This window comes from Manihot esculenta, chromosome 12, assembly GCF_001659605.2.
Source record: "Manihot esculenta cultivar AM560-2 chromosome 12, M.esculenta_v8, whole genome shotgun sequence".
Lineage (NCBI taxonomy): Eukaryota > Viridiplantae > Streptophyta > Magnoliopsida > Malpighiales > Euphorbiaceae > Manihot > Manihot esculenta.
Genome location: NC_035172.2, coordinates 29,508,871 through 29,533,270, shown reverse-complemented (window position 1 = coordinate 29,533,270; position 24,400 = coordinate 29,508,871). Strand labels below are relative to the sequence as shown.

Sequence of the window (24,400 nt, the reverse complement as noted above, 5' to 3'; positions counted from 1 at the left end):
TACCAGCTCTTGCAACTGCTCTTTCAACTCCTTTAACTCGGCTGGAGCCATCCTGTAGGGAGGGATAGAGATCGGTCTAGTTCCAGGCACCAACTCTATCTCGAACTCTATCTCCCTAGCAGGTGGTAAACCTGGAAGCTCATCCGGAAAAACATCCTGAAACTCTCTGACAACTGGCACCGAGGCCGGCTCCCTGACCTGACTGTCTAGCTCTCTCACATGAGCTAAGTACCCCTGACATCCCTTCCTAAGCAACCTACGAGCCTGAAGAGCTGATATCAGACCTCTAGGTGTGCCCCTCATGTCTCCTCTGAAGACGACCTCTGACCCGTTCTGATCTCTGAACTTGACTACCTTGTCCCTGCAGTCCAAGGTAGCACCATGGGTAGATAGCCAATCCATCCCTAGAATGACGTCAAAGTCTGTCAAATCTAGAACCACAAGGTCGGCGGAGAGGCATCTTCCCTCAATAAAAACTGGACTGTACTGGCAGACTGACACTGCCACTGACGGGTCACACTTGGGTCCACTGACCCATAGGGGACACTCTAACCCAGAGACTATCAGACCCAACCTCTCAACGGCTCTCAGAGCAATAAATGAATGAGATGCACCTGGGTCCATTAATGCATACACATCAGAACACCCAATGACGAGATTACCTGACACCACAGTGTTGGATGTGTTAGCCTCCTGCTGAGTCATGGTGAAGATCCTGGCTGGAGCTGATGGACCTTCACCTCGGGAACCAGAAGAAGAGGCTGCCCCTCTCCCTCTACCTATGCCACTGCCCTGAGTTGTGGCTGGAACTGCTGGCTGTGCCACACTACCAGAAGCTGTCTGCTGGGGCTGGCCCATAAAAGGCGCTCTAGGACACTCCCGAGCTATGTGTCCCTCCTGTCCACATCTGAAACATGTATTAGTCCCAGCTTGACACACTCCCCTGTGCGGTCTTCCACATCTCTGGCATTCTGTACCATCTGAGCCTGAGCTCGAGCCACCGCCAAATCCCAGACCGGATTTCAACTTGTTCCAAAACTTATTCTTCTTCGGCTTCCTGGTGGTGTTATCCCACCTCTTCTTACCTGAGCTCTGAGAAGAGAAACCTGGTCCTCCTCTGCCTGGGGTCTTAACCCCTGAAGACTGGGTCACTGACTGCTTCACTGACCCCTCAACTATAGCACTTGCTTCCATTCTTCGAGCCATATCCACCACAGTGTGGAAACTTTCTCTCTCAGCTGACTGAATCAACGAGGAGTACCTGGAATGCAGCTTCATAACATACCTCTTGGCTTTCTTCGTATCTGTATCTAGAGCTTGCCCTGAAAAAGGCAATAGCTCCAAGAATTTATCTGTGAACTCCTCTACACCCATGTGCTCTGACTGCCTCAGTTGCTCAAACTCAATCATCTTCAGTTCTCTGGAACTGTCTGGAAAAGCCCATCCAGCGAACTCATTCGCAAATTCCTCCCATGTCATACCGTCTAGTCTCGGGTCCACATAACACTTGAACCATTCCCGTGCCTTCTTGCACTTTAAAGTGAACCCTGCCATCTGAATGGCCCTGCTGTCACTTGCCCCTAGCTCATCAGTTATTGTCTTCACCACTCTCAGATACTCAAAGGGGTCATCCCCTGACTTGTATTTGGGAGCATCTAGCTTGAGGTAGTCTGTCATCTTTACCTTGCCCCCATCAGCTGAGCTAGGTCTAAGAGGTTGAGTAACTGGGGCTGCTGGTTCTGTAGGTGGTGGAGGTGGAGGTGCACCATTCCCCGAGGTGGGGTTTGCCGGGTTTGGATAGAAAGGTGAGGGTGGATAAGCTGGGTACTGTGTGTAAGGTGGATAGAAAGGTGGATAGGGCATGTAGGTAGGGTAGGGGTTAAAGCTGGAGTAATCCGATGTACCTCCCATCGGATACCCTGAACCCTGTGGGAAGGGTGGATAATGGGGTGGAAAACCATACCCCGAGGCCTGAACGCCTCCCTGAGACTCCCCTGTCCCTTCTTCCTCCATGCTCACATCCAGGTTCCCATCCCTCCTCTGATCCTCTTCCATAACCTCCCTCACATCTGAAGAACTTCCTCCTCTATCAGTCCCCCTTCTGCTAGCATCAAAAGACCTTCTAGGGTCCCTTGACACTCTTTCTCTGTTGGCTCTACAAGACATTGCCCTAGGCAATGTGGGAGGACGGGCGCTCGTGCCCTCATCCTCAGATGGCACTCCAGTCAATCGTGCAGATCGACGAGTTCCTCTCATCCTATTTTCTGAAAACAGTACACATCATACAAACATTAGCATCATATGGGTCATGTGGGCACACATGAACCCTCATCACATACATCACATAGCATAGCATATCATTAATGCACATGCACAAAGTCATGGCAATTCACATCATCATGCAAGACAGGACTCCACATCCTATCCTAGTGGACATGATCTTCCTATTGTGCTTGACCTTCTATAACATCTATGAGCCCGACACTCTAGGTCCGACCATATGAAAACCAGGCTCTGATACCATTCTGTAACGACCCGAAAATCGGACCGCTACCGGCGCTAGGATCCGGGTCGACTTAAGGCCGCCGGGACCCGTAGCAAGCCAAACATACATCCTGGAAACCTATTTAATCCCATACATGATCAACAACATACATAAAAATTAAACTTTTCTTTCAACATCCAACTCAACCTGAACATAGTCATAAACATAAACATGATCCCTCTGTGGGATCTCATCAATGCCCCAACGGGCGATACAACATGAGATGAGTTGGCTAATATCTGTATCATCAAATATCTAAGATCATGCATCAACAAGGGATTACAATACTCAATAGGGTCAAGCACATCTATAACCTCAATATACCTCATTACATAACATACTGCAATCTCTTACATTACATCATAGTACAATTGTCATGTCCACAATCTAGCTATTACATACACATACTTCAAAACTCTGGCTAACCTCCTGGTCTACCCTGTACCTGCACATCTGGGGTTAGGGGAGAGGGGTGAGCTACAAAGCCCAGTGAGCAGAATAGTGAAATCATATATTTAAAAATCTCATGCCATTATGTAATGCAACACATCACAACAAATCACATCTCGGATGGTATTGTCACCAATAGTCCTCTACATAGTCCAACTGTGCCGGGACGTAGAATGGGTACAACCGGTCTTTCTCTTATCATAACATATCATAACATACCAATGTGCCAGGGACGTAGAATGGGTACAACCTGGACTTTCTCTTACATCGTGCCAGGGACGTAGAATGGGTACAACCTGGACTTTCTCTTACATCGTGCCAGGGACGTAGAATGGGTACAACCTGGACTTCCATACCATATCTCATGCCGTAGCATCATCATATCATATGAGGACTAAAGGGTCATCCAATAACCAATCCACATCAACATCATAAATGCAATGCAACATATTCGTGAATACTAATGCAACAACCTACTATATCTCATGGCATTCATGATGCATGGAGCATGCTCAAAATTCATATTTCATTTATTTTAAAACTTAAGGTTTATTCCACTCACCTCTGGCTAGCTCAGACAAACTCTATAGCAGCTGGCTCACTGCTGGGGTCCTCGGTTCCTCGGGTCCGAACCTACACCGGTGGACTCCAATGAGGGACCAAACATACATAAACATAACTCTAATATACTCCCCAAAAACCCCCCCAAAACATCATGAAACAACTACATAAAAACATGCAAGAAATGGCTGGACAGGGCACTTTCGGCGGCAGGTTCGGCGGCTGAAAGTCCCTCCAGAGCCGAAAGTCAGGCAGGTTCGGCGGCACCTTCGGCGGCCGAAACTCCCAGACAGAGGCGAAACTCATGCATGTTCGGCGGCACCTTCGGCGGCCGAAAGTCCCAGACAGAGACGAAAGTCTCTTTTCGGGGGCAACTTCGGCAGCCGAAAGGCCTGCCTCCCCAGCCATGTTCGGCGGCCGAAAGCTCCTTCGGCTGCCGAACCTGGTTTCTGCCAAAGGGCAGAAACTTGGCTCCTTTATGGACATTTGCCTCCTAACTCTTCCAACATGCATTTAACTTGTTCTAAAACATGCATACATATCATGCATCGCACCTAGGGGTCTCAAACTATCAAATACCCCAACTACAACACTTCAAACACACAAAAATCAACATACATTGTTCATCAAAACATCAAAACCCAAAAACTCATCAACAAGCCTAAACATGCATCTCTACCCATAAAACAACTTAATGCTTGTTTAAAACACATAACAAGGGTGGATCCGAGCTTACCTCTTGAAGAAACGAGAGGAAAGGCGACCCTAGCTTGGAGATGGAGAGATTGAGCTCTTTGAACCTCCAAGTACCCAAAACTTGCTCTTTACTCACAGATCTTCAAAACAGAAGTAAAAACCCGTGAAAACCATGGAAGATCTAAGGAAAACACTCAAGATCGAGGGAGGGGTGGCGGAGACTCACCTTGGCCGACAACGGGGAAGAAAAAGCTCGCCCGTGCGGACCTAAAGGACCCTTTTATAGGTGGCTGGCCAGGCCACGTTCGGGGGCCGAAAGTGCCTCCGCATGCATGCCATGTTCGGCGACCGAACTTGACTTTCGGCGGCCGAACCTGAACTTCCCTCACTCATGCTTTCGGGGGCCTAACGTGCCTCCAAAACGCATGCATGTTCGGCGGCCGAACTTGACTTTCGGCGGCCGAACCTGGGTTTTCCTCCAAAGACTTTTCATGCAAAAACTCATTAAATTTTTCATACTTAAAACCATGAAATACCTTAAAACATTTTATGAAAACATGTTTCTACCCTACTAGAGACTTCCGACATCCGAGATTCCACCGGACGGTAGGAATTCCGATACCGGAGTCTAGCCGGGTATTACAAGCTTTTTCCCCATTTTCGGCCAAGGTGAGTCCTTCCGCCATTCCTCACCATCCTTGAGTTCTTTCCTTCAAATCTTTCAAGTTTTTCATGTGTTTTAACTTTATTTTGAAGATTTGAGCTTTTGAGACAAGTTTTGGAGCTTGGGGAACTCAGGAGCTCATTTGCTTGGATCTCCGAGTTTAGGTCGTCTCTCTCTCGATCTTCAAGAGGTAAGAGCCGATCTTAAGCTCATTGTATGTTTTAAATAAGTTTTATGAAGGTTTATGGGTTAGAATGCATGTTTAGGCTATAAGTTGAGTTTATGGGTTTGATGATGATTTTGAACAATGTATGTTGATTATTGTGTGTTTGAAGTGTTGTAGTTGGGGTATATGATAGTTTGAGACCCCTAGGTGTGATGTATGTTAAGTAGGCATGTTTTAGAACAAGTTTATGCATGATTTGAGGTTTTGGGAGGCAAGAGGTTCGTTTGAACCAAGTTTCTGCCCATTTGGGAGAAACCAGGTTCGGCAGCCGAACCCCCCTTGTGGAGGCAGCATTCGGCTGCCGAAGCTTGCCCCCGAAAGAGGACTTTCGGATCTGTCTGGGACTTTCGGCCGCCGAAGGTGCCGCCGAAAGTGCCTGACTTTCGGCTCTAGAGGGACTTTCGGCCGCCGAACCTGCCGCCGAAAGTGCCCTGTTCAGCCATTTCATGCATGTATTTCTATGATTATTTCATGATGTTTTAGGGGGGTTTTGGGGAGTATATTAGAGTCATGTTTATGTATATTTGGTCCCTCATTGGAGTCCACCTGTGTAGGTTCGGACCCGAGGAACCGAGGACCCCAGCAGTGAGCCAGCTGCTACCGAGTTTATCAGAGCTAGCCAGAGGTGAGTGGAATAAACCTTAAGTTTTAAAATAAATGAAACATGAATTTTGAGCATGATCCATGCATCATGAATGCCATGAGATATAGTAGGTTGTTTGCATTAGTATTCACGAATATGTTGCATTGCATTTATGATGTTGATGTGGATTGGTTATTGGATGATCCTTTAGTCCTCATATGGCATGATGATGCTACGGCATGATATAGTATGGAAGTCCAGGTTGTACCCATTCTACGTCCCTGGCACGATGTAAGAGAAAGTCCAGGTTGTACCCATTCTACGTCCCTGACACATTGGTATGTTATGATATGTTATGATAAGGGAAAGACTGGTTGTACCATTCTACGTCCTGGCACAGTTGGACTATGTAGAGGACTATTGGTGACAATACCATCCGAGATGTGATTAGTTGTGATGTGTTGCATTATATAATGGCATGAAATTTTAATATATGATTTCACTATTCTGCTCACTGGGCTTTGTAGCTCACCCCTCTCCCCTAACCCCAGGTGTGCAGGTACAGGGTAGACCAGGAGGTTAGCCAGAGTTTTAAAGTATGTGTATGTAATAGTTAGATTGTGGACATGACAATTGTACTATGGTAAATTGTAAAATGATGTAAGAGATTATAGTATGTTATGTAATGAGGTATATTGAGGTTATAGATGTGCTTGACCCTATGAGTATTGTAATCCCTTGTTGATGCATGATCTTAGATATTTGATGATACAGATGTTAGCCAACTCAACGCATGTATATCGCCCATTGGGGCATTGATGAGATCCCACAGAGGGGTCAAGTTTATGATTATGTTTTAGTGCATGCACAGGTTGAGTTTGGTGTATGAGAAATGAATGAAAGAAAAGTTTAATTTTTGCATGTTGTTGATCATGTATGGGATTATACAGGTTTACAGGTTATATGTCAGGCTTGCTACGGGTCCCGGCGGCCTTAAGCCGATCTGGATCCTAGCGCCGATAGCGGTCCGATTTTCGGGTCGTTACAGGTTGAAACATGAGAAACAACAGAACTGGATGAATTTTGGGGTGGAAAAGCAGTCGTCATTCCATGTTTTTAACTTTAGACTTCAAGTCATAAAATTCACATACCAAAATTTAGGTCTAGATTAATTCTAGCTTAGAAACAAAATTTCAAAAAAAACTCAGTGATTATTTCCGGTATAATAGACATTCAAAACTCACCAAACTTTATAAAAAAAAAAAAAAAAGCTTGATATCACCAAACACTCATTCTTTAGAAGACAGAAACCTCTATGGAGTCCAACCATCTTCACCAGCTAAGTGAGAACAACAACTTAATCAGTGTTTCTGGTTTTTGAGCTAAACCCAAATCACCAAGCATGTTTGTAACTAAAACCCTGATCGCATAATAGATTTTCAAGCTAAAATTTACATATCCCTCGTCATCAAATCACTTCAAATACAAATACCCATATCATTAAACAAGTTGTAAGCAATACTCAGATGATTAAATTCAAAGTAAATATAATCTTTTAACTTTTATGACAAAAGAAAAATTTATCACTATAGCAAATGAATCAGCACTCAATATCAAAGCGGCAGTAAAAAAGAACCCACAGACCCAAAATCTTACTTTTCACATGTAAAACTCTCAAAAGTAAAAGAAAAAAGCTTAGTCAATAACTGAATAATTTTGAATTCCAGCCAATTCTGACTAGTTTTTAAACCTTCTCTCTCTTTTGCATAGGAAAATCAAAAAACGGCAACATGAACACTATGTAAATGGTAGAATGGAAAGAAGATAAAACTAATTAATATATGTAATTTGGTCATTTTTTTGTCCTTTTAACCGTAGAAATAGAAAATTTTGGATAAAAAAAACTAAATTATTAATAAAATTAAAAAATTAAAAACGTTTTAATATATTTTTAAAAATTTAAAAACTGACTTATAAATAATGATAATATCCAAAAATTAAATCGTAAATCTCTCCTTATTTTATTCTACTTTTTTCATATATAATTTCAGCGTATACAATGGAATGTGTTAATTTTTTCTGAATTTAATTAGTAAAATATTTAATTTCTAAAGATAAATCCAACTTGTACACATATTTTTACTACTGGCCAAAATAGTGCATCACTAGACTTCTGGTTGTCGATCATGTCAACAATTACAATACATTCAACAGCATCGTTTACAATGAATGAAAAATTTATTGCAATGGCCTCCATTTCTACTGAATCCAACAACTGATACACAGCTCTATACATATAGTCCTATTTTAAAGAAGATTTTTTATGTATAAAATGTGGAACATTACAAGATCCTTGCGTTTTCCTAGCTGCAGATGTGACATAGCCCTTCTAAGAAACCACAATATGAATCAGAATCACCCTCAACTTGTAAGTGGAAAAGGAGAAAAAAAAAAGATTTAAAAAGAAACTGGTGTGATAGATGGCACTCAAGCTCTCAAATCCAGCTGCCAACCATCAAGATCACGTGCCTTTTGTTTATCAGTCAAATTCCTTGACGCTTTCAAGTCCTGCAGTATCAAATTCACATGGCAGTATATATGACGTTCTCACTTAAAAGGTTTCAGTTTTGCTCAGAATGTCTTGTAGAAACCTGTGTATCCGTCAATTTTGATTCATGCCTCCTCCCTCTTCTGCGTTTTGATCTGGATGACCGCGTCTTTGTATGTTTAAGAGTCTGCTCTGAGATGTGAATCACTGGTTTTTCAATAGTAGGAAGTTCAGGAGGAACATCTGGCCATGGTGTTCGTTTTGATGGGACTGTGATCTCCAAAGGCGGGTCGATTATCCATCTGCATACGGCACAAAGTAGCAGAAGTAAGAATACCAAGGCAACTAATCCAGTTGCTAAAGATCAACCAGAAATGATAGAAAGTCATTTTTGATAGGCAATAAAACTGAAACCATAATACATTTTAAACTGAAAACCATGATATCATCACTTATAATCAGATTCAGCAATTATGATAAGAGCATTCCAGAATAATCATATGGAGCAGCTTAAAGAAAAAGATATCTAGATATCTTCATTTTGGCAGTAGCCAAGTTTTAGGAGCGAGGTAAACGAAACTACAATCTTAGGGAATCCTTAAATGGTGAGGTTCACTTTTTCTAGTAACCAGCTAGCATCCGTATGATGCAATGGTGTCCCAATGGATGATAATATGCTTAGTGTGCTCAAAGTTATCCCTTATTATTATATTTAATACAGTTATAACCACATTACTCCTCATAGGGCACCTAGTAATCAAGAGACTTCTCCATTAACAGTAAAAAACATAATAATTGCCACAAAAACGTAAAACCTATATGCTTAATATTGAGCCATTTGGGCTTTCATGTGATATGGGTGGTATTTCATTGACATTAACCGACTGTTATTTCAAAAGTCAGCCTATTGGATTACCCAAAGATACCCAACTTGATTGCACCATTGTTGAATTATATTAGTAGAATCTATATGCTCCAATTTGCTAGAGTAGTTTGAACTTTGGCTCCAGCAAGGGAAGGAGGGTTAATGCATTGCATGAGAATTTTAAATGCAACAGACAGGGAAGTAAAAAAATACCAAATAATGTTTTTTTGTCATTATTATATTAAAACAAGGAAAAACTTTGCAACATAAGCAAACTAGATTATGGCCAATAACCCACCCCAATAGAACCCAAACCAATCTTATATGTTAATCAACTTCACTTCTTCACTTTGTTTGATAATTCTAAAAGAATAAAGAAGGGATGTGTAAAGTACTGCAAAATTATTCATTGCAGCCTTCACCCTCCTACTTTAGGGGTCAAAAAAAATATGGATATGACAGTCAAACACATAAAAGCACAGGTGGCTAATCAATGGAGTTAACACAGCAAGGCGAAGGTTTCAACTTATGATAAATAAATACTGCTAGGCCTTCTGATAGTTTGTCTAATTTCTTTTTCTAGTCCACAATGCACATAATGGTATGGGTCCAACAATGGATTACAAGCTCATTAAAGATGTTGAAGTTCAAGATATGCCAGCAACTAGAGGAGGCTACCTATGTCACAATTGATCAATGCACTCGATGATTATCATGCATCAGTACATAAAGGACATGCTCTGCTTCTCAATAAACCATTAAACCTCGTCATGGAATAAGTCAGCAGATAAGTTGCTTCACAAAATTTTTTTTATTTTTTTTATTTTTTTTTTCTATTCTTTTCCTTATAACTATGTTTAAATGCTTTCACACTTTATAAAGACAAATTTTGTCAAACTGAGATTAGTCAGAAATAGTCAATTTGTAGATTACAAACTCAAAAATGGAGGACGGCAATAAAATTATTTCGCTCAAAAATCTGCCTGATCTAACTAGTTTTATGATTCAACTTTCTAGAATCTAAGGTCATAATTTTTAAATAAGTGATAATAAATAAATAAACAATAGGCAATGATAAAGAAAATTAAAACAAACAATCTATATGGATAGGAATATGCAAGTACATAACAGAGGCAAAAAAAAAAAGAGAAAAAAAAAAAACCTTACCCTGGAGGAAATTTGCTATCACTGCGAGCTTCAACACGAAGCCACCAAAGCAAAACTTGTTTCCCACAGCTTCCTAGTGGTTCCGCCATAGAAGGGTCCTTCAACAGAGATAGAGGACTCTCTATATCGGCATCAACAGAATCTAAATCCTTAATCCAGTCTGGTTTATCTTCAGTTTCCTTCCAAAGCAACCTTGAATTCATCACAAACCCAGCCCATTCCAGCTTCTGAGGCAGTACAGTTGCCCTATCATCGATAAAGATTGCACTCTTCCCCTCATACGGATGAGAATTAAAGGTGTGCCAACCAGCCAACTTGTTAGATGCATTACAAGCAGGACCTTGAACAGGCATTGACGAGCTCTTCTCAACCTTCTCAACTTTAACCGATGACGATGACTCATCGGCACCACCTGAATGAGCGAGAATCCCAATGGAAACAGCACCAAACCACTTCACACTCTGGATCTCATCAAATAGGTCCATGCTATGCATATTACTATCATCAGCAAACATCACTACCCCATCTAGCTTCTGCTCTCTCACAACTCTGTTCCACCATAGAAGCAAATCTAATCGCATCAACAACACTAACAATGACAAGGCCAACAATATAGTCTTACACTGAATTTGCAATTCAATTCAAAATTTGCAGACTTCAAATTGACTTATGTAAGCTTACTTCGAAATCCAAGGCTAATATTGAGGAAGCAAAGAAGAAAGAAGTTTTACCTCAAAGCACGAATCCGCATTTTAGCTTCCAATTTATGACGTCCCTCCCACGAATTCGGCATTTTCTGCTTGAATCCTATATGAATAGTCTTAAGTCCCGATTTCGCAATAATTGCAGCGGTTTCATTACTGACTCCACCGGCCTCCACCACGATCCAAACAACATCATACGGAACCAGCATCAGCGAGTGCATGACACCGGTCAAATGCAGCGTTTGGAAAGTCCGTATATGAGTCGGCGTAACCGCGATAACAGTCCTAGGGCTCTTAACTCCAAACTGAATCCTCTGCTCTCTCTGAACGCTCTCAATTATCTGGTGCGCTCTCATCACCTCCGTCGGATTCGGATGGGGCCAAGGCCGGATCCGGATCCCATGGCGGCCAACGACGACTCTAGAACTAAGACTTCTGTTAATTGCAGGAAGTTCGGGATCAACAACGGAATTGGAAGGGACATTAAGAGGACTAGCAAGGTCAGCGGTGGTGGCGAGCTGACGGAAGGGCGTGCCATGGAGATTAATTGTAGAGGTGGAAAAAAGAAATAAAAAAACTAAACGAGAGAAACGGAAACCGAGGACCAGACTAATAAGGCAGCAAATACCATGGAGAAGGAGCCAAAAGATGGCTGAGGGAGATTTAATGGCAGTTTCAGCGGAGGAATCAAACGGCGGTGAACCTCTGAAGCTGGCGCTCCGTCGGCTCATGTAGCTCTGCTGCAGCGCCGAGAGCTTCATTCAGGTAAGCGCCACAGAGAGAGAGAGGTGAAGAAGAGGAGGAGGAGGAGGGTGGGGGAAGGAAAGGGAATTTGTTGAGTTAGTTTGAAGTTTTGGTGGGTTGGTTGGTTGGTTGGTTAAGAAGTAAGATTAATGAAAATGGATTTCTTTGAATTCACGAATCAATTGTCTTTGCTTGTTGTCGTCTCTGTTGCTGCTCTCACTCTCACCAATGTCACTTACACGCAGACGAAAGAAAGAGAAACCTGAAAATTTGAAGGGTAGAGAGACAATGGTCCATGATTTTAGACAAGTTTTTTTTTTTTCTTTTTTTAAGTCCCCATTTATCTTAATTTTTCAATTAGAGACTTTTTTTTCCATTAAACCAGGACTCAGACTTAATTGCAATTAAAAATTAAATTAAATGTTTTTTTGCTTTTAACGGCAATTCCTATGATTACTTATTTCAAAATAAATTATGCTACTTTATTTTAAAAATTCATTAGATAATAATATAGTTCAAGTTTTTATTAAAAAATTATAAATATAAAGTAACACTATTTACTCACACTAATAGATTATTCGATTGATTTTTTTTAAATGGAAATATTGCATTAGAAGACTTTTTTTTTCCTAAAAATTAATAACATTAGAAAAGGTCGATCCAAGATATAAAAAATGAAATTCAAAGGCCAAAACAAACAAAAGGAGCCGAAGACCCAGCCGGCTACAAATACAGAGGCCTAATAGCCCAAAAATATCCAACTCTAAAAGTTGATAACAACAGGAGGTGCGCCTCTACTCGGCCATCGGAGACTTCATTTGGAGAAAGGGGAAGTAAAAGAAGCACAAAGGAAGTCTTGTAAGCAGCAGAAGCAAAAGACAGTCTTGCAAGCAGCAGAAGCAAAAGACGATAGTCTTGGGAAGACAAGAGAAAGTCTGTACGGAGAGAAGACCCAAGAAAGATGGCAGTCAAAGTACCAAAAACAAACTGGGGGTGGCAGGCTACACACTGACAAGGCCATGCCGCGAAGGCTGCCAAGACTTGCTCGTTAGCTCCGGACTGGAAGAGGCCCAAACCATCCTGGATCTCCCGAAGCCCCGACACGCTAGAAGCAAAACTCTGAAACCTCCGATTGCAGAACTCTCTAAACCTTGTCTTGCATGTGCTTCAGAGAGCTCCATATCTGCAAGCAAGATGAAAACAACAACAATAGCTCATAGAAAAAGCAAATCAAGAGAAAGCGCACAAATAAATGTAGATCCGCAACAAACAAAGGGAGGAAACACACAAAATCGGCTAGAGACGAAGAAAACAAGCAATCCAACAGAGAAACCCTCATAAAAGCCCCCATTGCTGCAAAAGGAGAAATAAAAAAAAAAATCACAACCTCATTCGATAGTGGAGAGGGAAAATCCATAGCTGGGTGGGGGAGAGGGAGGCCTCTCCCGCCCGATGGGGCAGGAGAGGCGGCCCGATGAAATGGCAAATGGAAGGGGATGAAACCCTAGGAGAAAAAGGAGAGGAAGAGACGAGAGAAGGGAATCAATATAAACTTTTCATTACAAGACTTATATAGTGTAAATTACAAGGAATGAAATTTCAGTCCACTTTTATCTCCCGCTTTTCTTCATGGAGTATTTCTGTTGCTCTCTTGATGACGCACATTTAAAGGGCTTTTATTTCGTCTATCATTCAAATGATTTGCTTTGAAGTGGGAAGAGTCAATGATGGCTCTACATAGGGTCCCACTTTACCTCTATACGATTCTTTTAGCTACGTTTTTCTGATTTAACTATTGGAAGCTTGATCTTTTTCTGGGGTTTTGGAATCCTCATAAGGTGGATTCTGAATATATGGGCGTCCTTTTGGTGATGGCAATTGAGAGCAATTTTTCAAATCATCCATATTTAAAAAAATAATTTTTAAATCATGCAGATCCGAAAATATTTTCAGATTCTGTGTGTCAAACCAGCGTGTTTGCCAGTCATACTGGTGAATATGCTGGTTCGACAACCATGGTGACGAACAAGAGCTTGTTCGCCACTATAAATGGCGAACAAGGAGATCCGTGCCACGGGAGCAGTGTCACTGCCCGCATGGCTTCCATGCGGCGTGTTCGGCACCAAAGGTGCCGAACATGCCATAACTCTTCACCACTTCCCATGCATCTACACCTTATTGAAAATATTTAAAAATTTTAAACATTAAATAAAATTAATACTAATCATTTTATATATTATTATAATATAAAAAATAAAATAATTACTAATTTAAAAAAATAAAAAAAGTTTAAGACGAACAAAAAAATTTTAAAATTTTAAAATATTATATTTTTTAAAAAATATTAAATTTTATTAAATCTTAAAAATATTTAAAAAAAATTTAAACGTAAAATAAAATTAATGCTAATCATTTTATATATTATTATAATATTAAAATTTAAAATATTATATTTTATAAAAAATAATTATTTTTAAAACTATCATTTTAAAAGTTTCTGCACAAATTTATTTATAAAAATTTAAATTTGTAGATTATGTTTATTTAATTTTATAATTATATTTTAGAGATAAATTTATATAAAAATATAATTAAATAATTTTTTAATTGTATAATTTATGGGCGATTAAAACTTTTTAAAAAAAATTAACTATGTAATCTCTTAAATAAAAATACTAATTAATTAATTTTTAAAAATTTTAAAACTTAATTAATAAATTATTTAAAGTTATGAAAATTAAATAAAAATTATATTAAAAATATTATTTAGTCTGAAATACCTTATATTTTTTATTTATTAACATTTAATATTTAGATAATTAAATTTTAAAATAAGAATTATTCTGCTAAAATTTTCAATACATATAAAAATAAAAATTATAATCACATATTAAATTATAATTTTTATTTTTATTTTTATATGTCAAAAAAAATTATATATAAAAAAATTATATACACATTTAAAAATAAAAATCAGTTTATAGAAAAACCTTATAACAGTGAGATGTTTTGAAAAATAGAAGGAGATGAAAATAGAGATCACAGTATGCTGGAGGTGAAATGCTGGAGGAGAAAGTGTAGAGCAAGTATGGAGAAGGAAGTGTAGAACAAGTGTGGAGAGGGAGAAGAAAAGAAACAATACAGAAATGAAAAATGAGGAAAATGGGGATGCATGAAAAGCCAAAAGATTAAAAGCCAAAATTTCGAGACTGTGCATGCAAGTTCACTTGGCGCGCATGCAATCCCACCAGGCACGCATGCAGCGCCAAGGGATGGATGCATGGAAAGTGCCGAAGAGTTATGGCGCGTTCGGCATTTGGCGTGTTCGGCACCTTGGGTGCCGAACACGCCACATGGAAGCCATGCGGCAGTGACACTGCTCCCGTGGCACGGATCTCCTTGTTCGCCACCATGGTTGTCGAACCAGCATGTTCGCCAGTATGACTGGCGAACACGCTGGGTTGACACACAGGATCCGAAAATATTTTCGGATCCTGCATGATTTGAAAATTATTTTTTTAAATATGGATGATTTGAAAAATTGCTCGACAATTGACAACCTCAACTTAGTCATCTCTATTACTAGTTGGAGCGCAGTTCTCCTGTGCCAGGATGAGACTTCTTTCTCCTCAAGTAGCCCTAGGTTTATGTTCCCTGGGCCTTGAGCTTTGAGTTTTTAATCTCTTGTTTTTCTAGGTTCGGTCGTGAGTGGATGGTCTTTTTTAGCATTTTCCTTGTATTCTGAATATACTGTTTTTAGGCTGTTGGGACTCATCAGTGAATTCTCCTTTATATTTACTTAAAAAAAATATAGGTCTAAAAATACCAAGTCTAAATAAACCGAATCAGTAACTCAACTCAGCAATCTATACAGATCAGCCCAATCCAACCTAAGCAACTAAGGCGTCAACTTCTCCACTAGAACTTAGCCAAATAGCAACCACCAAATTGAGAAAGAAAAGGTCATTGCAACTGGAAAGCTCTATTTTCACTGTTAGTTTATTTAAAAGTATCATTTATAAAATCTCATGAAGTAAGATGTAAAATTATATCAAATCATCATAATTTTTTACAATATCTTAATCTTTTTATTAAGATTTATAATTTCAATTAAAAATATAAATTTAAAATATGAAATATTATATGATTATATCTTATTTGATGTTATTTTTAATTAATATTTATTGTATTACTAGAACGATATATATATTTTTTACATGAAGAATTTTTAATTTTTTCTTAAATTACTAAATCTTTTCATAATTAACTATTAAAAAAAATTGATGTCCTGAAATTTAATAGAGTGTAGGTTCAAGGTGTATATTTGTGAATTTGATTTAGTTGACTCATGCCTTCTTTTTTTATTTTTTTCCCTTTTGTTCTCTAATGACGAATAACTACCGTACTGCACCTGTACACTCTGTCATTATCACGCAGGGCAGTACGTACAGATATATTGTATCATTTTCCATCGTTAGGCGACCATTTAATTCTCTTTGGCGCCAAGTGGACACGATTCCAAATGTATAGGGGTCTGTTGCCCAACTGACCCATCAAGTTAGTTGAGCTGAATCTCCCTTCAATAGGCCTGAGTCCTACTCTGTTCGGCCTATTTGCACGAAGTCAGAGCCGCACATTAATGAATGGACCCATGTAGCGGGCTTTGATGAGGCTACGGTCCAATCTTCCTACATGGGTTTAGCTGTAGTCAGGGTATTCGAGACCCAATAGTTATCAAGTACTCATTTACCCGCTCGTTAATTATTTCATGATTAACGAGGGATAAATTTCGAAACTCCAATTATTACTGCGCGGCTCTAGGTATACTTTTATCAAAATGTCTTCTCTCCACCTTTACCCATTTCAAATTCGCACTTTTGATTTCACTCACGATTCTTCCTCTTACGCTGCCTCTGCTATCTTGCTCTCCTTCTTTTATGTAATACTTGCTTTTTCAGTTTAAGGTATGCCTTACTCTTCTCATGGCTTCAGTTAGAATCCCCGATATCGTGGATCTGGTGTCCTTCATTACCCCTTCTTCCCTTTCTGATTTCTTTTCCAGCGACTACGTTGATACCACGATTTATAGGATTAGAGCTTCCCTTCCTAATGAAAAGGATTGTCATTCCCAATCCACCTCCTACGGGCTTAATAGACGCCCAGCAAGGGCGTAACTTGGTCTTCTTTGCTAAGCAGCGTGATTTCAGGCTGACCTTTCCTTTTACCCCTTTCTTTATTGAGGTCTTCCATCACTTCGAAGTGACTCCCCATATGTTGTCTCCCAATTTCATTCTGTTTATGTACTGCTTTGAGTCTGTTTGTTTATGTTGGGGTTTTGCCCCCTCTGTCGCTTTGTTCTCTACCTTCTTCTGCCTTGTCAGGTCTAACCATGAGTTCTACTACTTTAGTCCCCGTGTAGGGTTATCTATCTTCACCGGGTACAAAGTGTAACGACCCGGAAATCGATACCCCTCTGTAACGGCCCGAACTGCCACCAGCGCTAGGATCCAGATCGGCTTAAGGCCGCCGGGACCCGTAGCAAGCCAAACATACATCCTATCACCTGGTCAAATCCCATACATGATCAAAACTTTAACATAAAAACTTAAACATCTGATGTATAAACCGAACTTGACCTGTATGCGACATAACTGAAAACATAAAAGGACCCCCCTACTAGAGCCCTCATTAAAACTCTAGCTGGGTCTACATAACATACATCAAGCCGGAGTCACATCCAAAGAACCAAACCTAACCTGTGCATGCATCAAACCACAACACAAGACCTCCACTAGGGTCCTCATCCATTACCATAGCGTGGTACACAACACATGCCACAAGATTAGTTCAAACATAACTCAACATCTAGCATAACATACATCATGTATTAAACAGGGACTAACCAAGTCTTAGGGCCAAGTACAGTACTAAACCATAAACATAACTCCACTTAACTTTACATTACATTCTCTTACAAATTTATAATACATGTCCACACTAAAAGTACTAATCTAAAATTATTACATAAGCAAAACCTTTACTCTTGACGTCTTCCTGGCCTACCACTGACCTGCAAAACTGGGGTTAGGGGAGAGGGGTGAGCTAAAAAGCCCAGTGAGTAGAAACAAAGAAAACAGTTCATTAATTACATGCTTTCATGGAATGCGTCACAGCACAAACAAATCATATCACGGATTGGACCTAACCCCAAAACATCCCTTCCAGTCTCAGTATGCCCGGCCCGGCCGGGTCTCACAACCTTCGTATGCCTGGCCCGGCCAGGTCTTACAACAACTGTATATGTATGCCTGGCCCGGCCAGGTCTCACAACATCTCTAGGGCTAGTGGGGTCATCCTTGGTCCAATCTCCACCAACAGTAAATAATGCAATGCTTCATATTCGTGTAACTAGTGCAATCAACCTATTACATATAAACATGATGCATGAGCATGCTTTAAGCATTTGATTTCATAAAATAAAGATTAAGTTTAGTTCTACTCACCTCTGGCAGACGCTGAACTGACTCTGCAACTGCTAACACTGATGGCCTCCTCAATCCCTCGGGTCCGGTCCTACACAGGTGGACTCGAATGAGGTGCCAAACACATCTAACCAACTCATAAACAACTCTCCAAAAACCCTCTAAAACATCACTTAAACATGCATAGAAAACAACCTTGAAAAGGCTGGACAGGGCACTTTCGGCGGCACCTTCGGCGGCCGAACCCTCTCTCCAGAGACGAAACTCGGGCACCTTCGGCGGCACCTTCGGCGGCACCTTCGGCGGCCGAAAGTCCCACTCCAGAGACGAAAGTCAGGCACTTTCGGCGGCCGAATCCTTCCTTCGGCGGCCGAAAGTCTGCTTTCAAGCCAAAACTCAGCTTTCGGGGGCAAGGTTAGGCGGCCAATCCATGCATCCAAAGGCAGGTTCGGCGGCCGAAACCACCTTCGGCGGCCGAACCTAAGTTCTTCCCAGAAGGGCAGAACTCAGCTTCTCATGCATTCAAGCCTCCCAAACCTTCCAAACACCCCAAAACAAGCACTCAACCTTACCAAAACATGCATAAACCCTTAACCATGCACAAAGGAGCTTAATAGCTTGATTAAACTCCAAAAACAACATCAAAACATACATAGATAGCTTATGACCCACATAGGCCAAAACCATCAAAACAACCCATAATCTCACTTGCTCTTTCCCACTCATGCATACACTCTCCCACATGCATAACCTAGCCTAAACATTCAACATAGCATCATATAAATATACATGAGCATCACATAACATACATTAGGCATAAAACCCACATAAATCCTAACATGCATATCTACCCATACTCTACCATTAAAACCTTCATAAAACTTCAAAAGACACTAGGAAAGCAAAGATCTACACTTACCTCTTGAAGATCGAGGGTTGCGTGATCTCTAACTCGGAGGTGTGCAGAATCCAAGCTCCAAAAGCTCCAAGCTCCCAAAACTTCGATCTAAGCTTTAAAACTCTTCAAAACAGCCATAAAACTCATGAAAACATGAGGGAGATGAAGAAAAACATGAAAACGGCCAAGGGAGGACAAAAACTCACCTGAGCTCGAGAAAGGGGAGAAAACTCACCCATTTCCGATCTGAGGGCCCTTTATAGGTGGCCTGGTCAGAGACCTTCGGCAGCCTAACGTGCCCCCTAAACTCATGCATGTTCGGCGGTCGAACTTGAGGTTCGGCGGCCGAACCTTGGCTCGTTCAAACAAGACTTTCGGAGGCCAAAGGCGCTCCCGAAGCCTTTCCATGTTCGGCGGCCGAACTTCACTTTCGGCGGCCGAACCTGGCAAACGCCTCCTTGGTCTTTTCTTTTCAAAACTCAATTCTTTTTCATTTAAAACCATGAAATCAGTAAAAACCTTTTAGAAAACACATTTTACCCCTCTAGAAGCCTCTGGCATCTTCAGAATTCCAGATTCCAACGGAGATTCCGCCGGAAAGTAGGGATTCCGATGCCGGAATCTAGTCGGGTATTACACAAAGAATCGATAAAAGGTTGGGTTGAGGCTTTTGTAGTAATCGAGCTTAAAGAGAGCTCAAGGATCAACTGGGATGTTGATCTCTCTTGGAGAAAGTCTCTCAGGGCTGCAACGACTTTTCCAGGTTAACCCTATTGGACCAAGTCTGCCTTCTTTGACTGAACTCTATAAAAAAGAAGTATGACATCGAGAAGTGCATGTTCATGTCCAGCCTTCGAAACTGCCGGGAAGCTGGTATTATTATTTTTCTGTTTTTCTTTCTTGTTGCTTTTTCTTTTTGTTATTTTGAGTTCTAACTGGATTGACATATCTTTTTCAGTTTTTGTTGTTCCTATGGATAATATCAAGCTCCCAAATAACTTTTCCCTATCTTGGGAAAGCATGAGGGCGATCTTGGTGACCTTGGCGACCTTTAAGGCTAATAAGATGGTGGCCGATGTAACCTAAAAGGTCTTTCAAGCGGTCGACCTAGCAGCTGCGAACCGTTCTACTGCCCCTGCCCCTACTTTGGCATTGGTGGTTGCGGCAGGGGGTTGTCCGTTTGTAGCCTCGAGGACATCCATTCCTACCAAAGCACCGACTCCAGCCAAGACTCTGGCTACTCTTAAATCGGCTTTCAAGGAGCCCATTGCACTCAGCAAGTCTGCCAAGAGCAGTTCAAAGGAGGGCACTGGAGTTGCCCCTTTGGACGTCCCACCTCTCCAGGCTGTGGGGGCCATGGTGATTGGAGGGGCAACCAGCAAGTAGGCCCAGACTTCAGAGCCTGCTACTGAAGGCAAGGCTGCCAAACGGATTCGTACTAAAAAGTCTACGAGGACAGCCACTCCTCCCTCCGCTAATAAGGGGAAGACGGCCGTGGAGCAGCTATCATCAGCTCCAGACAATGAGCTCTTGAATGCTGTCGAGGTGACTCGTGAGTCTTCACCAGCTTCTTCAGTGAAGATGCTCTATGAGAAGATGTTTGAGGGGACTCTGGATGCCTCAGATCCCCATTTTCTAACCCTCATCGGCCACCTTGCTTGCTCTACTAAGCAACAGGCGATGTTCAACACTCACTCTCTGGATGACCTAAGGGACAGCTTGAGGAGATGTTCCTCATGGTAACCTATCTGCCATTCTCAAGGGTATTTCAAACTGCTTTAGCTTTTTAGCTTTATTTTTCTGTGGCAGGCTTGTAGGGTATTTCTAGAAATCGATGCCCGAAACTGATCATTTCAAAGCTCGATGGATCAATGCATCGGTGAGGAGCGTCGGGATGAAAACATCATTGCCACTAGTAAGCCTCGCAAACAGATCATAGAGTTCCAAGGGGTTATTGAGGATCTCACCAAGCAACTGTGGGAGATGAGGAAGGAGGTTGCCTAGGCCTTAGCACAACTATACTCTTTAGAGGAGTCCTGCCGTCAACGTGATGAGGTTAGGGCCCAACGTGATGAGGCCTTAGCTCACACTGCTGTCCTCTAGCAGGAGCTCAATAAGTACATCGAGGACCTGAAAGGCATGGCTTGGATAGCGAAGGAGTCTCATCTCCAGTAACAACAACTCCATCAAAAGGTCATGGCTCTAGAGGAGAGGTGTTCTGCGTTATTAAAGGATGCCCAGGTTACAGAGGATAGGGTTCAGCAGGCTTGTAAGGAGCATTTGCAAGAGTACAAGGACTCTGCAGAGTTGAAAGTCAAGATCCAGCAAGCGTGTGAAGCGCGACTGGAGGAGTATAAGGCCTGTATGGAGATGAAATGATAGAGCATAATTTAGTCTATTTTATATTAATATTATTGATAAATATTTACATGATTTCTGCTTAATTTAGTGCTTTTAATATTATTTTGCAGAAAATAGTGTAAAAGGACATTTTGGAGAAAACCCCCTAAAACTGTCTCATTTAGAGCAAAAGAGAGCAATCCGCACATGGATCTGCAATCATGGACCAAGCTCCCGCACAGGCCCGCGCCCCGCACAGTCCAGCTCCTGGGCCGCGCATTGCAAGCATCCGCGCATGCCCGCACATTCACGAACATGGCCAGCAAATTCTCACGTGGGCCCGTACCATCTCCAACTGCACATGGCCACATTCCCACTTGCACTCACGGCCCATTTCCGCACATTCATTCACACAATGGACCAAGCTCAAGCGCTTGCTGGTGGACTACTCACGCATGGACCCACCTTCGCCAATGCATTGGACTGCCGAAGGCATGCTCCCACTCCAAAGACCAGCACATGGACCGCTTCATCAATTCCTTCACTTGCACATGGGACCCACCGAAGCACTCCTGCACGTGGACCACATTCACATGCAAATGGCCAACATTTCAAATGGGCCACTGCACTTTCACCACTCCAGCACATGGCCGCAAGTTCACAATTCCCTCCAGTGGACCAGTCCACGCACAATCAATCGCACATGGGCTCCGCCTCAACTCTCCTTCACATGGACCTCACCGTTCAGCGCAACATGGACCAATTCACTGTGGACCGAGCTCCTCAACACTCACGCAATGGACCGCACGTGGACAAACCGCTCACTTCACCAGATGACCGCGCTTCACCGTGGGACCGCATGGACAACAATTTTCCTAAACAGGGCACCTCTACTCTGCTCTATTTAAACAATTCAGAATTCCAATTTCTGTCACTCTCGGCGATTCCGCAGGCTCCAGCGCAAGGCAGAATTCCATCTTCGGTTTATTTTTCTTTTCTCTTTTATTTATTTTCTGTTTTTAATTGAGCCAATGAGTGGCTGATTTCTTTAATCTAGTTGAATATTGGTGAAGTTTTAGGATGACCATGCAGTTTCAGGATGTCAATGACTTCGTGTTGTGTCGAGTGTTCCCATCAACACTCACAGGTTTAGCTAAAAAATGATACCAACATATAAGCTCAGGTTTAATTCAGAAATTTACACAATTTACTATGTTATTTAATCCAGGTTTATTACTTGTATACCTCCTAAAAGGCTCTCCTCTGACTTATGTAAGATCCGCAAAGGAGAAGGCAAGCCTTTGAGGAGTTTTATCTCATGGTTAAATGCAGAAGTAATACAAGTAGAGGAATTAAATCATGAGATTGCATGCAAAGCCTTGAAAAAAGGGACATGCAATGTCAAGTTCATGGATTCCCTAATCAAGAACCCAGGTGCTATGTACCAACAGCTAATGAATAAGGCCCAGAAGTACATCTGGTTAGATGAAAAGGTCTGAGCATTGAGAGAGGACAAAAGGAAGAGTCAAAAGCAAAATCAAAAGCCATAGAGGCGAGGATATGAAGGAGACCATAGAAGTAGCCCAGTCTCCCGAAGGAGGGATGACCAAAGTAAGTATAAGAATTATACTCCATTGAATGACTTATGTACACGCATTCTAATGTGGATCAGGAAGAACGACAAGGAAAGAGAGCTAAAAGGTGAGACAAGACCAAGTACTGTTATTTTTACAAAAATTACAAATATATAATAGAGGAGTGTTGACAGTTGAAAGACGAGATCAAGAGATTAATAAGGGATGACACACTTCAGAAGTTTGCTAGAAAGAATAGAGAAGAGAGAAGGCCCGAACCTGAGGTAACAACTCTTGAAACTCCTCTGGACAGTGAACCTGTAGGGGGTTATACATGTAATTGCAGAAGGACCCAGCAATGGCATGAAAATAAACAAGCGCGTCACAAAATACGTTCTATCGGTCGAGTAGGAACCATGGGCCAAGCAGAAAGTAAAGTTTAGACCTGCAGAAAAAGCAACAGGATTTTTTCAAAATGACTTGTTAGTTGTCAACATCTGTCTAAACAGGTATGTGGTGAGACGAGTCTTAGTGGATATAGATAGTTCCGTTAATCTCTTCACTTTAAAGGTTTTTAATAAGTTAGACTTGGATAAAAATAACTTTGTTCAAGTCTCCTATCCGTTAGTAGGATTAGGAGATAAAACTGTGGCAGTACTTGGCACCATCAACCTCCCCCTTGTGCTGGATGATGAGAAGCATAAGCGAGAGTTATATACAAAGTTTGTAGTGGTAGATATCCATTAGTAGGTTTTATATGGGATTCAGGCTTCTCTAACTATAGTCCGAGGCAACCAGAAGTCGACCCAAGAATGTTACAAACACTCTATAAAAAGCCTCAGGAAAGCGACAATGCCCATTGACTTGCTAGAGAAGCCCGAATTCCATATAAAATCAGAGCCAGCAGACCCAGTAGAAGAGGTCCAGTTAGGTAAGGATCGAAAGGTACGGTTCGATACTGCATTAACTAGTGAAATAACAAATTATTTAATAGAATTACTAAGATGTAGAGTGACCGCTTTCGCCTGGCCTCCAGAAGATGTGACAAGAGTGGACCCGACTCTTATCACCCATAAGCTTTCTATCGAAAAAATAATAAAATCGATGCAACAAAAAAAAGGAAGTTTGCTGTAGAGAGACAACAGGTAATTAAGGAGAAGGTTAATAAGTTGTTAAGCACAGGATTAATAAAGGAGGTTCAGTATCCTACATGGCTCAACGATGTAGTACTAGTAAAGAAGACCAGCGAAAAATGGAGGATGTGCGTGGATTTTATCGACTTGAACAAAGCATGTCCAAAGGATCATTATCCACTCCCATCTATCGATATGGTAGTAGACTCGGCCTTAGGTC

General features: G+C 41.4%; 1 protein-coding gene and 1 long non-coding RNA gene across 2 annotated transcripts; both read right to left on the bottom strand.

Moving 5' to 3' along the window:
• Positions 1–7,896: 7,896 nt before the first annotated feature.
• LOC110628917 (beta-1,4-xylosyltransferase IRX14) lies at positions 7,897–12,051 on the bottom strand. The gene is made up of 3 exons (XM_021775748.2): positions 11,037–12,051; positions 10,306–10,854; positions 7,897–8,575 (listed from the first exon to the last, which is right to left on the bottom strand). The coding sequence occupies exons 1-3, from the start codon at positions 11,768–11,770 to the stop codon at positions 8,347–8,349; spliced, it is 1,512 nt and encodes a 503-aa protein (XP_021631440.1). The 5' UTR covers positions 11,771–12,051; the 3' UTR covers positions 7,897–8,346.
• Positions 12,052–12,309: 258 nt separating this feature from the next.
• Positions 12,310–13,615, bottom strand: LOC110627870. Its single transcript, XR_002489926.2, has 2 exons — positions 13,141–13,615; positions 12,310–12,936 (listed from the first exon to the last, which is right to left on the bottom strand). It is a non-coding gene; the product is annotated as an uncharacterized LOC110627870 (long non-coding RNA).
• Between the last annotated feature and the right edge of the window lie 10,785 nt (positions 13,616–24,400).